This window comes from Zingiber officinale, chromosome 5A (assembly GCF_018446385.1).
Source record: "Zingiber officinale cultivar Zhangliang chromosome 5A, Zo_v1.1, whole genome shotgun sequence".
Classification (NCBI taxonomy): domain Eukaryota; kingdom Viridiplantae; phylum Streptophyta; class Magnoliopsida; order Zingiberales; family Zingiberaceae; genus Zingiber; species Zingiber officinale.
Genome location: NC_055994.1, coordinates 29,383,255 through 29,397,305, shown reverse-complemented (window position 1 = coordinate 29,397,305; position 14,051 = coordinate 29,383,255). Strand labels below are relative to the sequence as shown.

The 14,051-nt window shown below is 43.9% G+C and overlaps 1 protein-coding gene across 1 annotated transcript; it reads right to left on the bottom strand.

Annotated features, from left to right (window-relative positions):
- Positions 1-2,574: 2,574 nt before the first annotated feature.
- On the bottom strand, positions 2,575-3,378 carry LOC121982725. The gene is made up of 2 exons (XM_042535824.1): positions 2,923-3,378; positions 2,575-2,820 (listed from the first exon to the last, which is right to left on the bottom strand). Exons 1-2 carry the CDS (start codon positions 3,323-3,325, stop codon positions 2,699-2,701), a joined length of 525 nt encoding a protein of 174 aa, XP_042391758.1. The 5' UTR covers positions 3,326-3,378; the 3' UTR covers positions 2,575-2,698.
- Positions 3,379-14,051: the final 10,673 nt, after the last annotated feature.

Genomic DNA, 14,051 nt, shown 5'->3' with positions numbered 1-14,051 from the left:
CGAACTAAATCTCACCCATTGATAAATTAAAGAAATAAATATCAAATATATGTGCTTGTTATTATATTAGGATTAAGAGCACACACTTCCATAATAACTGAGGTCTTTGTCCCTTTATAAATTCAGTATAAAAAAAATGACCTCTAATGGTCCTACTCAATACACTCTTAGTGTACTAGTGTAATTATATAGTTAAGATAAACTAACACCTAATTACATTATGACCTTCCAATGGTTTGTTCCTTTCCATCATGGTCGTGAGCTACTGTTTATAATTTATAAGGTACTGATAACATGATCTTCTGTGTGTGACACCACACACCATGTTATCTACAATATAAATTAATTGAACAACTACATTTATCACAAATGTAGACATTTGACCAATGTGATTCTTATTTCTAGATAAATGTTTATACCAAAAGCTAGACTTTTAGTATACACTCTAACAAATAGGGGGAGAATGAAGGGTTTAAGTTAGGACTTCATTACCTAGAGGGAGTTTGCCCTCTTAGGAGGAGAATGAAGGGTTTATCTTATGCTTTCATTACCTAGTGTCATGAAGAAGGTTGAGGCTATGGGATTAGCCTAACTTAAATGTGGTATTATCAAACATCAAAAAGGGGGAGATTGTTGGTGCAATATCCCTCAGGTTAAGGTTGACCTGGTTGACCAAGCTTGAGTCTTGGTTAGGGTTTCGACGTTTGACAATACAAGACTTCGATGATATGGACAATGCAGGTGTAGGTGTTCATTTGGGTAGATTGTTGATACAATTCCCGTTTGGTCAAGGTTGACCACTTGAGATGTGAAGGAAAGTCTTGGTGAGTGAAGCCAGGCAGAAGGAAATCCTGGTGAGTGAAGTCAGGTGAAAAACCTAGTGAGTGAAGGTAGGTGAAAGTCCTGGTGAGTGAAGCCAGGCAGTTGGAAAGTCCTAGTGAGTGAAGCTAGGCAAGGGAAATCCAGATGGGTCAAGGTTGATCAGACATCTGGTGTTGGAAAGTCCAAGTAGGTCAAAGGGATTGACCGGATACTTGGCAGAAGGAGAAAAGTCCAAGTGGGTCAAAGGGATTGACCGGACACTTGGTGATGGAGTCCTAGCAGATCAAGGGTGACCGGATGCTAGGTTTTATATACCAACAAGTCATGGTTGACTAGATATTGGTTTAGGGGGCTTTGGACTTGGTTTTGGGTGAAAACCAAGATCTGGATCGATCAGCCGATCGATTGGATCATGCCCAATCGATCGGCCGATCGATCGGGTGAGTCCATGTGAACATAACCCCTTTAGATCGATCGGTGGATCGATCCAGAGGTCTCAATCGATCAGTGGATCGATTGGGAGCTGCTGTTTGTGCGCGATAAGCCTTGGATCGATCAGCCGATTGATCCATGCTATTCCAGAAAGTACAGAGGCGCTCTGGATCGATCGGTTGATCGATCCAAAGCCTCCCCGATCGATTGGGAGCAATCCAATCGATCGGGATCTGACCGTTGGCGTCGTATTTAGCTGCAGGCGAGCGTTTCCTTCAGTAGAACTTCACTGATTCATCTCCGATCCTTACAGCATCTCCACAGCAACTTTTTGAGGTTCAGATCGCCAGTTCTTGAAGGATTTTGTAGAGACATCCAAGTCAAGAGGCGAGAACACAACAAGAAGAAAAGCTAGGGTTAGAGTTTTCATTGCTTATCGTGTAAGATATTTCTTGTATCTGTTTTCCCTTTGCTTTCTTCTTGTATAGAGAGATTGTAGGGTTTCTCCGCCTTTGGTAGTTACCATAAAGGAGGGTTATTCATAGTGGAGGGTGCGTACGTGTGTGGATCCTTGAACTAGTCACCTCTTGTGAGGTGAATACCAAGTAAAATCCATTTGTTAGCGTTGTATGCTTTTGTTTCTTGTATTTCCGCTGCATATCTATGAAGAAACGAGCAACGCTGACGACGAGCATGCGAAGAGCTATTCACCCCCCCCCCCCTCTAGCTACTTTTCGGTCCTAACAATATGACTATGAGATAATAGATTTGTTGGTTACCCATCGTGAGCGCTCCTTGATTTATCCAGCTAATGGGAAATTTTGGCGAAGTGAGGCCGATCCTAGATTTAATGGTACTAATTGATTCCTATTGCTTTCTTGTAGCAAAATGCATAAATCTCACCTCGATGGCTTTTTAGGATTGTTTCATGCGATATATGGAAAGAAGATAAATGATCGAGAACTTTATTAAGCACAATCCCTTTGCAGGAAGGAATCAAGAAACCAATGATATATTATACCCACGTTGAAAATCAATCCCGTGCTATATTATAGCAACCACATATACAAATACAAACGGTGTCAGTCCATGAGACTTTTTCTTGAATTATAAAAACGTTCTAGTTTTTGTCATCTCTTGGATAAATTTGCTAGCGTTTATTCCATTATAGAATTTTTATATGGAAAGTTACACTAACCAAACAAGACCATTACTATCTAAATTAAATTGAAAAAATTAACTATATTAAAACTAATTAAGTACCATTAATTAATTATATGATAATTAACTTAGATTGATAAAATCTACAACATATTTCGCCAATATCTAATATTAAATAAATGAATAAAAGGTAAAAGGTTGAAGTTTACTAAGATCTCTTTCTTTTATAATACACAAATGCGTAGAAAATTTTCAAAATTATTAAAAACGCATGAAGGAACAATCAGTAGGATGTCGGTGCAGCAGCAGCGGCGCCGCCAAACGCTGCGCCGGAGCTGAGAAGCTCCGCCATCGCTCGCCGGGGATTCACTTTATGCACCGCGCACAAATCCGGTAGAAAAACACCTGCACCGGTTCCGATCGCAATCAAGATTAGTGTCATATTAATTTCTCGATTGCAACTTAATGAGGAAGCATTCTTTCCGCGCATAAAAAAATATAGATCACCTTCGCCGGCGGCGAGGTTGAAGTAGAGGTCGACGATGTTGGGGCAGTTCCGGTAGCACGCGGCGGAGCAGAGCTTTCCGACGAACTCGGGCTCGAGGAGGGCGTCGGAGGAGATGCCGGTGGCGTCGCGGCTGACACCGCACGCCCACACGCACTCGTCGGTCTCGACCCAGTCCCTCATCCTCCACTCCACCTCCACCTCCGACGTACGGCACTGGTATTCCGTCCGGCCGCCGCCCCGGTGAACGCTCTCCAGCAGGCACCGCTTCGACTCCGACGAGACCGCGAAGGCGCACAGATCCTTGGGCAGCTCCTCGCAGGTGACGGCCCCAAAAGCGGAGGGAAAGAGGGGGAGTAATCCAGAGAGAAGAGCGAAGGCCAGGGTCATCTTAGAAGAAGCCATGAACGGCACAATCGATATCGATCGAGGCGATGGCGCCGACCGGCTGCTTTATATAGCAAAAAAACAAGCTAAAGTTTTATCTGTGGAATGACTTGAGCGACTCCGTTTCCTTTACGGGATTTGCTTCGACGAGCACCACGCGACGCATTAAGCTTCACGGACACTAAATACAACGTGCCCGTTTTGTTGCCCGTTCCCTGTTCGAGGAAATGACCACAACGATTCTTTAATGGAATTTTTTTTTCTTTTTTTTTCTTTTAATTCTTTTATGTCTTAGGGAAGAGGTAAAGTTAGATGCGTTGCTTTGTTAGGAAGTGGATGTTATTTTATTTATTTATTAATTATAATCCAGGTGTTTAAATGTAATGTTTTTTTTTTTGTATTTTTGGGTAACTGGTGGAGTTAAAGGTGGGAAATAAATTTAGATATTAAGTAGGGTAGAAGGTAAGAAACTGTTTCCCGCTTCGTTGATCCGCACGAGCCTGCAGTAGTAACTTGAAGAATGGTTAGAAATAATTTTTTATTTCTTATTAGTGGTTATTTATTTTTCTATTAAATGGCTCATATTGACTTTATTGTAATTAAATAGTAGAATTAAATAGCCATAATTATACTTAACTTTAGCCAGGGTGCAATGGTAAGACGGTCATATAGTTTACTAAGGTGGGTTTGAATCCTCTAGCAACAATATACTATAAGATATTTTTCTCTAATGTGTTAAAAAATTTAGGAAGCTAAGTGTTGGACTAGGAGTCAGGAGTTACTTGTGCTTCTGGATTTACTTAATCGATAATATGTGGGATTGAACTGTCCATCTTCAAGACTAGTTGAACTAAAGACCCAAACACTTAGATTATAAAAAAATAAAAATAAAAATGACGAGGCAGTTCTTATATTCATGCAAGAGAATGGACGGATTGAATTAAAAAATAATTGAATATATATATGGACGGAATGTGTAAATAAAATATTACAAAATGATCTCCCTCCACCAAGGCCTTTGCTCCATCACATAGGTTAAGTAAGAAGAGAGGTCTAAAGGGTGAAACATATTTTATTTTAAGGTATTCTATTTTCTTTATACTTGGAAGGTCATCATGAGCTAATGTATATTTTACTTTTAAGTATATATTGTGAAAAATATTTAGTTCAAAATTTGGGTATTAAAGATTATGCAAATGAGAAACTCAATTTGCATATTTGTGAATGTATTATTCTAACTTGTGGTATTAAAGCTCTTCTTAAGAACTTGTGATCTTTCATTAAAGAAATTTTCTCTCTTGATCAATTCTGCATTAAAAAAGTTTTATGTTTTCTTCCGCTATTATTTACGTATAAAAATATAAGCATATAATTATAAATATTCTTGACATATGATAATTTAATTGAGAAAACCTTTATAATTACATATGTATTATACAAAAGGATTTTGAGACTAAAAGTTGTATGTGCTTTTATATTTTATTGGCATATCAAACAAATGGACATATGTATTATGTTATATTTATTTGTGTTTGATTAGATCTTTTATGCTTTTTAATATATTCATTTATTAGAAATAAATAATTATAATCATCACATATTTAATTATTATGCAAGTTATGAATGCTTTCTTTCTTTTTATTTGATTATATTTAGATCCCTGTAAGCATGATTATTATGTTTATTCATACTCTATGTTTGATGATTATAAAGTTAAAATTAGACTCATATGAATCTTTAAATGATTATTTTTATTATTATTTAATTTAATATCTATATTATGCATAATGTGTTAGTCATCAAAGTAGCCGAATTTAAAAGATTTAGATATTAATTAAATAATATTTAATTATTAATGGGTATGTGATGCCAAATTTAAAAGCTTTGGATATTAATTAAATAATATTTAATTATTAATGGGTGTGTGATGCTATGGGATGATATGATGAAATTACTTAATTCTTATCATGAATAATTTAAAATTCACTCATGATAAGATAATTAAGAATCACCCAATTACATGTGTATTACATTATCACTCAAAAAAAAAAGAATTTGAATAGACATTTAAAATTTATATGAATATTATCTAAATTATGTATTATGTATTATGATTTATGAATTAAAAGCATTAAAGTATGAGTATTCTATATATTTTGCAGTATCAACATATGTTGCTCTTCATTTACAAGTTTTGCTTATTACGAAGTTTAATAAGTTTATTTTTTCTAAATAGAGTGAAGAAATTTAGTTTCATTTATGTGTCTTGGATCTTGATTTATCACTTCTTACAGTAGAATCTCCAAAATCATCTAGGGCTCCTCCAAGTGGATAAAATTTTTATCCACTATTCAACGGTTAGCCAACAATTACTGTTTATTGGAGGCAACTCTATGGAAGCTCTAAGGAGCCTCAAGCACTGTTCATCAAAGAATGAACAACTCTAATCTCTTGGGTGATGTTTCAATTGTTTCAAGTTGAGTTCACCTGAACCTAACTCCAATCTTCTCCTTGAACGGGCTTCCTTCCCGGCTTCTCATCCCTCGAACGCTCCTCACATATCTTTCTCATCCACCGGTGTACTTTTCCATACTTTTCATCCCTTGGGTGCACCGAGCCTGTCGATTTGTTTCCCTTGACATCCTTCTCACTCGTTGTATTTTTCGCTCGACTTCCTGTGCTTCTAAATTTTTGCATACTTAGACACAAGATATCAAAAGATATAGAACCTAACTTAACTCAATTAATCACATCAAAATGGGGTACTTACAATCTCTCCCTTTTTTATGTCCAATAATCCAAATTAAGATTAGAGTTAAACAAACAAGTAAAAAAAATTAACTTAAATATAGCAGATAAGTTGCAACTAAGTAAGTATGACAACTAAATAGAAAATCTTCCCTTAAACTTAACATGTAGTTATTCTCCCATGTTGATCAAATAAAAAATTAATGGAAAAACAAAAATAATAGTAGAAAAATATGGGAAAATTTTGGGAGTCTTTTTATATAATATCTAAATTTCTATATTTTTACTGAAATAATATTTTAAAGAAAATAATTTTTTAAAGAATATTTTTTATTTATGCCACAAATAATTTAAAAAATATTTTTAAGTCATGAAAAATCCTGAAAATATTTGTTAATATTAAACAGAGTCATTCAAACCAGAATAAATTCTTTTACAAAAAATATACTTTTATTTCTATCAGAATAAATCTTTTTGAATAGAAAGAATTATTTTCTAAATTAAAGGCTAAAAAATAGAATGTTATCTAAAATTTTTGTTAATTTTTTAAGCATATAAAATATAATATTTATCCACTGACAAAATAAATTTTTCAAAAATAAATTTTGAGAATTTTTAATTACAAAAATATTATTTGTGATAAAAATAAATCATAATAATTCAGGTAACGGTCGAAAAAAGTTGAAAATTTTTTTAGCAACGTAATGTTTTATTACAAAAATTTAAGTTTTTCAAAAATTAATTTTTGAAATATTTTTAATTCTAAAATTAAAGTTTTGAACAAAAAAAATAATTACTATTCGAAAAATTCTTAAAATTTTTATGCTAACAGATAATCCATTTGTGCATCACAAAAAAAAAAATCAATAGAAAACATACACAGTAGATATATAAAATAATTAATTATACCAAACATGTTAAAAAATTAATGCAAATTCAATTTAAGCATGCATATAAAAAAAAATTAAGAGTTTATAATAGATTTAGAAACCCAATATATATTTTTACTACCGGATTAATTAAATATTTTTCTTAGAATATATTTTTATGTCACTTTTTTAATTTAGCGCTTGTAAAATCTAAAATACCAATTAAGATTTTGTGTTTATTTGATCCTTTGATTTTTCATTTTTAATTTTCAATTTATCATAATCTTCTAATAAATATGTTTTTGCTAAGGTAATCTTTAATCAGTATTTTCTCTTTTTAATAGTGCATACTTTGTTTTTAATTTGTATGAATTTCTAGAAAGCATTTTTATAAACTCATACAATTTTTTGGGAGGTAAGGAACATAGCTCACTTACCGTATTGTTCTCATAGTTTGGTGCTTCCCTTTCATCCCTACTTTCGTTCGACATATCTCCTCCTTCATCAATACTCATTTCGGATGAGCTTTCATTGTCTTTGTGGTGATTCACCATCAGTCTTCTAGTTCGGACTCAGATGAGGACTCGTTCCACGCTTTTAGGTTATTGCACTTGGATCTACTTGGTCCTTTGTCCTTTCCTTTGCTTTTCAGCTTCCGATAGTTACTGATCCGGCGGTAAGAATGGGGGACCCACAGATGGGTCCCGTCCGAGCGGAACCAGAGATTGCCCAGCCAAAGGTTTGGGTTTCCGACGCCAAAGCAGAAGAACCGGAGCCGAATGGCTGAGCGGAGGTGTCCGCTCGGCCGGAATCGTGGCGAGGGAACAGTGGTTAGCCGAGCGGCCTATTCGATCGGCTCGGGATATGATATGTCAGCAAAGGCATGATGATTAGACTGTACGCAAGATGGTACTATTAAAGGCCCCACCATCACGTCACGGACAGGTTGATACAGTAGCAGTATGGTCTTATGGATGCCCTTCTGACAGGCGCACACCTAGGCATGGTCGAAAGCAGGTGATCACTTCGATTGGTGTGCCCAGGCTCCTTCGAGAGGTCTATATAAGGCCTCCATTTCTTCAACCGGAGGTACACAAGTCTACATTTTCTAAGCCACTTTCTTATTCCTTCGCCTAACTTGAGCGTCGGAGGGCCGTCGCCGGGACACCCCCCCCGGCTCGGTTTTGTTGCAGGTTCGCCGGAGCACTCGAGGATACAGCAGGGAGCGCCACATCCCCAGCGTCCATTGATCCTGGTTCGGACAGGATCAATTTGGCGCCGTCTGTGGGAACGCACCTGCATCCGAGCAGAGGCAATGGACGAGGCTGGAAGACTACATACCGTGGCACTCTCACAAGAAGAGTTTGACGCTATAGTCGAGGCGAGGGCAGCCAAGACAGTGGCGCAGCAAAAGGAGAAAGCACAGGCTGAGCGAGCGCAACAGCAAACAACCTCGGCTTCAGCAGGCCGGGCGGCGCAAGCAGACCGCCCGGAATATGTTTCAACAGGAGGGTTCCCTCAGGCACTCTTCCGTACTCCCCCAGAAATCGCGCCCGCTCACGGGGAGCAAGGATCTTCATCCGATGAGCCTCCCGTTCGGGATCATAGGAAGGGCAAAGCTCCCTGAGCGAACGCACCACCCGAGCAGGTTCACCGACAGTTCTTTGAAGCCATACATCGGGATCCGTTACCAAAATACTATACACCACCGCCGATAGGAGCTTACAATGGGACGACCGACCCCAACGACCATTTGGGGAAGTTCGACAGCATCGCCACCTTGCATCAGTACTCCGATGGCGTAAAGTGCCGGGTATTTCTCACCACTCTATCGGAATCTGCACATAGGTGGTTTCGGAGGCTGCCGGACGGCTCTATCACTAGTTTCCAGGAGTTCCGAAAGGCATTTCTTCATCACTTTGCGAGCAGCCGACGTTATCAAAGGACAAGCGTCAGCCTGTTCACCATCAAACAAGAACCAAGAGAATCTCTCCGGGCGTATATACAGCGATTTAATCAGGTAGCGATGGACATCCCCACAGCCACCTCGGAGACAATGGTAAACGCCTTCACGCAAGGCCTCGCGAAAGGGGACTTCTTCCGCGTGCTCATTCGCAAACCGCCCAGAGACTACGACCACATGCTACACCGGGCGAATGAGTATATAAATGTGGAAGAGGCGGAGGCTGCCCGGCGGAAGGGAACTCATGCCGAACGTCCGGCCCATGCCGAACGGAAGCAGCCCGCTGCCCATCAGCCACCAAGAGGACCAAGAGTTGAGGCATCCCAGGCACATCATGCGAAGTCCCCGGTGGTCCAAGAGGTAGCAGCCGAGCGGTCAAAGATGAAGAAAAAGAGGGTATGGAGCCCAATGTTTTGCTCTTTCCATAATATTGACTCCCACAACACCCGCGACTGTCGGGGCCTGCCTTTAATCACCCATCCCGTACGACGGGGCGGCCCCCCGATCGCCGGCAGCGGCATCAAGAGTCCGGTCGGCGAACATATAGAAGATCTCCCGAACAACGTTTCCCTCCAAGGCATGAAGATCGCTCTCGAAGGTCCAATGAGCGACCTAGGCAGTCCGCTCGGGAAGAGGAGAACAGAAACAACACCTCCCGGGGAGAAATCAATATTATTGCGGGTGGGCCGACCGAGGAGATTCACACAAGGCGAGAAAGGCAAGCGCCCGGCAGCTCAGAATCCATGAGGTGGGTTGCAGCCAAGAAAAGGCGAGCGGACCCGAGATCAGTTTCGGGCCCAAGGATCTTGAGGGAGTTGAAGTGCCGCATGAGGATGCCCTTATCATCAAAGCGGTGATAGCCAACTACACCATCCACCGTATCTTCATTGACACTGGCAGCTCGGTCAATATCATCTTCAGAAAGGCTTTTGATGAACTACAAATCGATCAAGCCGAGCTGCTGCCCATGACAACCCCCCTCTACGGGTTTACGGGCAATGAGGTTCTTCCGGTCAGACAGGTAAGACTGGCTATCTCCTTAGGGGAAGAACCGCTCCGGAGAACGAGGACAACAAACTTTGTGGTGGTCGACTCCCCTTCATCCTACAACGTGATACTGGGGCGACCGGTGTTAAGCGAATTCCGAGCTGCTGTGTCGACGTTCTATCAGAAGATCAAATTGCCGGTCGAGGACAAAATCGGTGAAGTACGAGGAGATCAGTTAGCCGCTCGGAAATGCTATGTGGAAATGGTCCGAGCCGAATCCAGCGCCGCGCGAAAGGCTCCACGGATCGAGGTACACGCCATAACCGAGAAACCTTCTGCTTTAATTTATGATGAAAAGGAGGTTCAGATCCATCCGAGCCGATCGGAGGCTACAACCTTTATTGCCGCCGACCTGGAGGACGAACAGAAAGAAGAAGTGGTCAAATGCCTCCAGATGAATCATGACATCTTCGCTTGGTCGACGCATGAGCTGCCCGGTGTCTCCCCTAGCATAGCCCAACATAAGCTTCACGTCCGGCCGGACGTTAGGCCAGTAAAACAAAGGAGAAGAGATTTCAGTGCCGAGCAGAATATTATCATTCGAGCGGAGGTAGAAAGGCTCTTAGAGGTCGGCCACATACGGGAGGTTCAATTCCCAAGCTGGTTAGCAAATGTGGTGCTCGTCTCCAAGCCGGGCAACAAATGGAGGGTGTGCATCGACTTCAGAGATCTGTGGCATCGAGCATCACTTCACATCGGTGGCATACCCCCAGAGTAACGGTCAAGCCGAGGTAACCAACCGAGAGATTCTCAGAATTTTACGGGCGCGGCTCGACCATGAAGGAGGCAGCTGGGTAGACGAGCTGCCGGGCGTCCTATGGGCTCTCCGCACGACACCAAAGGAGGGAACGGGCGTCACTCCATTTCACTTGGTATATGGAGGCGAAGCAGTCATCCCGATTGAAGTTGGGGTGGAGTCCGTTCGGGTACAAAATTATGATGAAGATAACGCCGAACGGAGGAGCATGGAGCTAGACTTGGTCGAAGAGGAAAGAGCTAAAGCGTCCGTCCGGCTGATGGCGTACCGGCAACGTATGAAACAGAACTACAACCGGCGCGTGATCCCCAGAGCCTTTCAAATAGGCGACCTAGTTTGGAAGAAAGTCAAGACGGTCGGAGATGTCGGCAAGTTGGAAGCTCCCTGGGCAGGACCCTTTGAAGTGGTCGAGAAGCTCCGTTCGGGCGCTTATTACCTCAAGGATGCGGAAGGTCGGATGCTGGATCGACCATGGAGTGCAAATCACCTTCAGCCATATAGAGCTGGGTGAGAGGTGCGCTTTTGCTCTATTTTGTGTAAATTCAAAATAGCTGTACTCCTTTTATCGCAGGAAACAAATTATTCCCAAGGCATTCTGTGTTCATAGCCGAACGGTTAGTTATCCGAAGGCCTCGTGCCGCTCGGCCGGAGGTAAATTATCGGAGCCAAGCGCTCGACGACGAAGGCCCCGAGCTGCTCAGCCGGAGGTATATTGTACGAGCCAAAGGCTCAATTCCGAAGACCCTGTGCCGTTCGGCCAGGTAAACGTTGTCCAAATTAGGCTTAAAAGCCCGACGAGCTCCGTCGTTAAAGATCGAGAGCCGCGCCGACCGGCTATAAATATCCGCGCCGACGAGCTCCGTCGTTAAAGATCGAGAGGCGACCGACTATAAATATCCGCGCCGACGAGCTCCGTCGTTAAAGATCGAGAGCCGCGCCGACCGGCTATAAATATCCGCGCCGACGAGCTCCGTCGTTAAAGATCGAGAGCCGCGCCGACGAGCTCCGTCGTTAAAGATCGAGAGCCGCGCCGACCGGCTATAAATATCCGCGCCGACGAGCTCCGTCGTTAAAGATCGAGAGCCGCGCCGACCGGCTATAAATATCCGCGCCGACGAGCTCCGTCGTTAAAGATCGAGAGCCGCACCGACCGGCTATAAATATCCGCGCCGACGAGCTCCGTCGTTAAAGATCGAGAGCCACGCCGACCGGCTATAAATATCCGCGCCGACGAGCTCCGTCGTTAAAGATCGAGAGCCGCGCCGACCGGCTATAAATATCCGCGCCGACGAGCTCCGTCGTTAAAGATCGAGAGCCGCGCCGACCGGCTATAAATATCCGCGCCGACGAGCTCCGTCGTTAAAGATCGAGAGCCGCGCCGACCGGCTATAAATATCTGCGCCGACGAGCTCCGTCGTTAAAGATCGAGAGACGAGCCGACGTCTATAAATATCCGCGCCGACGAGCTCCGTCGTTAAAGATTGAGAGCCGCGCGACCGGCTATAAATATCCGCGCCAACGAGCTCCGTCGTTAAAGATCGAGAGCCGCGCCGACCGGCTATAAATATCCGCGCCGACGAGCTCCGTCGTTAAAAATCGAGAGACGAGCCGGCCGGCTATAAATATCCGCGCCGACGAGACGCTGCCGCCAAATTTCGTGCCGAACCTCTCCGAGCGGAGGTAATCTTGACGTGCAGCAGCCAGACGACTTGGCTCTCCTTCCTTGTACTTTCTGAGCGCCGCCCGGGAGGCAATTAGTGAATCTTGAAGAACTTTCTGGTCCACCTCCGCTTTAGTGCATTCAGCTGAGCGCCCATCCCGTTCGGTAGTTAGTTGGGCTTCCAGCTCCTTAGATCACTGATCTAGGGCTCGGACTTCAACTTTCATCTTGTCCAGATCAGCGATCGCCCGCTTCTTCCGGCTACTGGCGCGCTTCACGTCTTCGTCGCGTTTCTTCACCAAGCCTTCAAGTCGAGCCACCTCTGTAGCCAGGTCGGCGGCTTTCTTCTGTTCGGCCTCACGGGCTTGTTTCTCCCGCTCGGCCGATGGACCCCCCGAGACTTGGAGCTTTTCCATAAGATCCTCCAGCTCGGCCAGCCGATGGCTAGTGGCGATTTGCTGAGTCCAATGCTGTAAGGGAAATAATAAAATCAGGAACCGAACAGTAGCATGACACAGGAAGAAAAATGAACCTACCTGAGTGGCCTGCTGCATGTGGTTATCGCCGAGCTGCTTGGGCGTCATGAGGGCCACCCGAATCTGGGCGTCCTCAAAAAGTTTGGCGAGCGGACCCGTCAAGGTTATTTCATGAACGGGGCTTGATGGCCGATCGGCAGACAATAAATATTCCTCCGACGGGAATCGAAGGATAGTCTTGATGGTCGGGTGGCCGGCCGGCACTTCCTCAGCCGCAGTCGCCTGGCCAGAGGACTCCCCTATGGTTGAAGTTTCGCCCAACCGTCGTAAGCGACGACGAGTCCGTGGAGGAGAGCTAGAGGGCTGTGCGGTGGGCGAGGCCACGGGGGTCCTGATCTGCGAAGGCGTGCGATATGGAGAAGCGATCTCGATCGGTGCCTGCGGTTCGCCCTCTGGGGTCGGCGGAAGGCTGGACTCTCTTCGACGTTTCCGCCGAACTTCCCTTGGTGAATCCCCGGCCTGGGGGACTCCCAGCTCGGCTGGAGCAGAGGAAACAGGATCCGCCTCAACCTCCGTTGAAGCGGGTTGGGTAACTTCTGTTTCAGGGGCGGACTGCGTCCCCCCCTCTCTTGCATCTGCCGGGCGGCTGGGGATAAGACCCCGCTCGGCGAGTTCTTTTTTGGTAGCCGCCTCAATTTCCACAGCCTTCAATCTCAGATGATCGGTAGCCTTGGAGCGCCACATGACTTCAGCTGCAGTGGAAGAAATTAAAATCAGTTAGACAAAAAAGGCGAAGGGAGTAAAGAGACCTTACCCATGCGGTAGGGGAGATTGGCCCGAACGGGAGATAATCCAAAAATGTACAACACCCCCTTGAGAAGCAACTGGTCGATTTTGTACCGCTGACCGGACAACCAGTTCGCCGCATGAAGGTAGGCCGGATTGCTTCTGAATTTGCCGAGCTCCGGCTGGGTCGGCACAGCGGTCTGCCATTTGGTTCGGAATGCTGGCCGCTCGGGAAGTCGTATATAGAAGAAGAACTCCCTCCAGTGCTTGTTGGAGGTCGGCATGTTCTCAAAAAATTTGAAGCCTATTCTACTTTGGAAAATAAAAGTACCCAACTCAGATTGTTTGGGGTAGAAGAAGTAGTGGAATATTTTGGGGTCAAGTGGGATACTGTGCAGCTTAAAGAGGACGACAACCCCGCTCAGTAGCCTAAAGGAA

What these genes read in the sequence shown, in the direction of transcription:
- LOC121982725 (XM_042535824.1), bottom strand. Translation starts at nt 3,325, where the DNA reads ATGGCTTCTTCTAAGATGACCCTGGCCTTCGCTCTTCTCTCTGGATTA. An exon ending in CAACCTCGCCGCCGGCGAAG is followed by an intron (nt 2,821 to 2,922) that starts GTGATCTATATT and finishes GAACCGGTGCAG; the next exon opens with GTGTTTTTCTACCGGATTTG.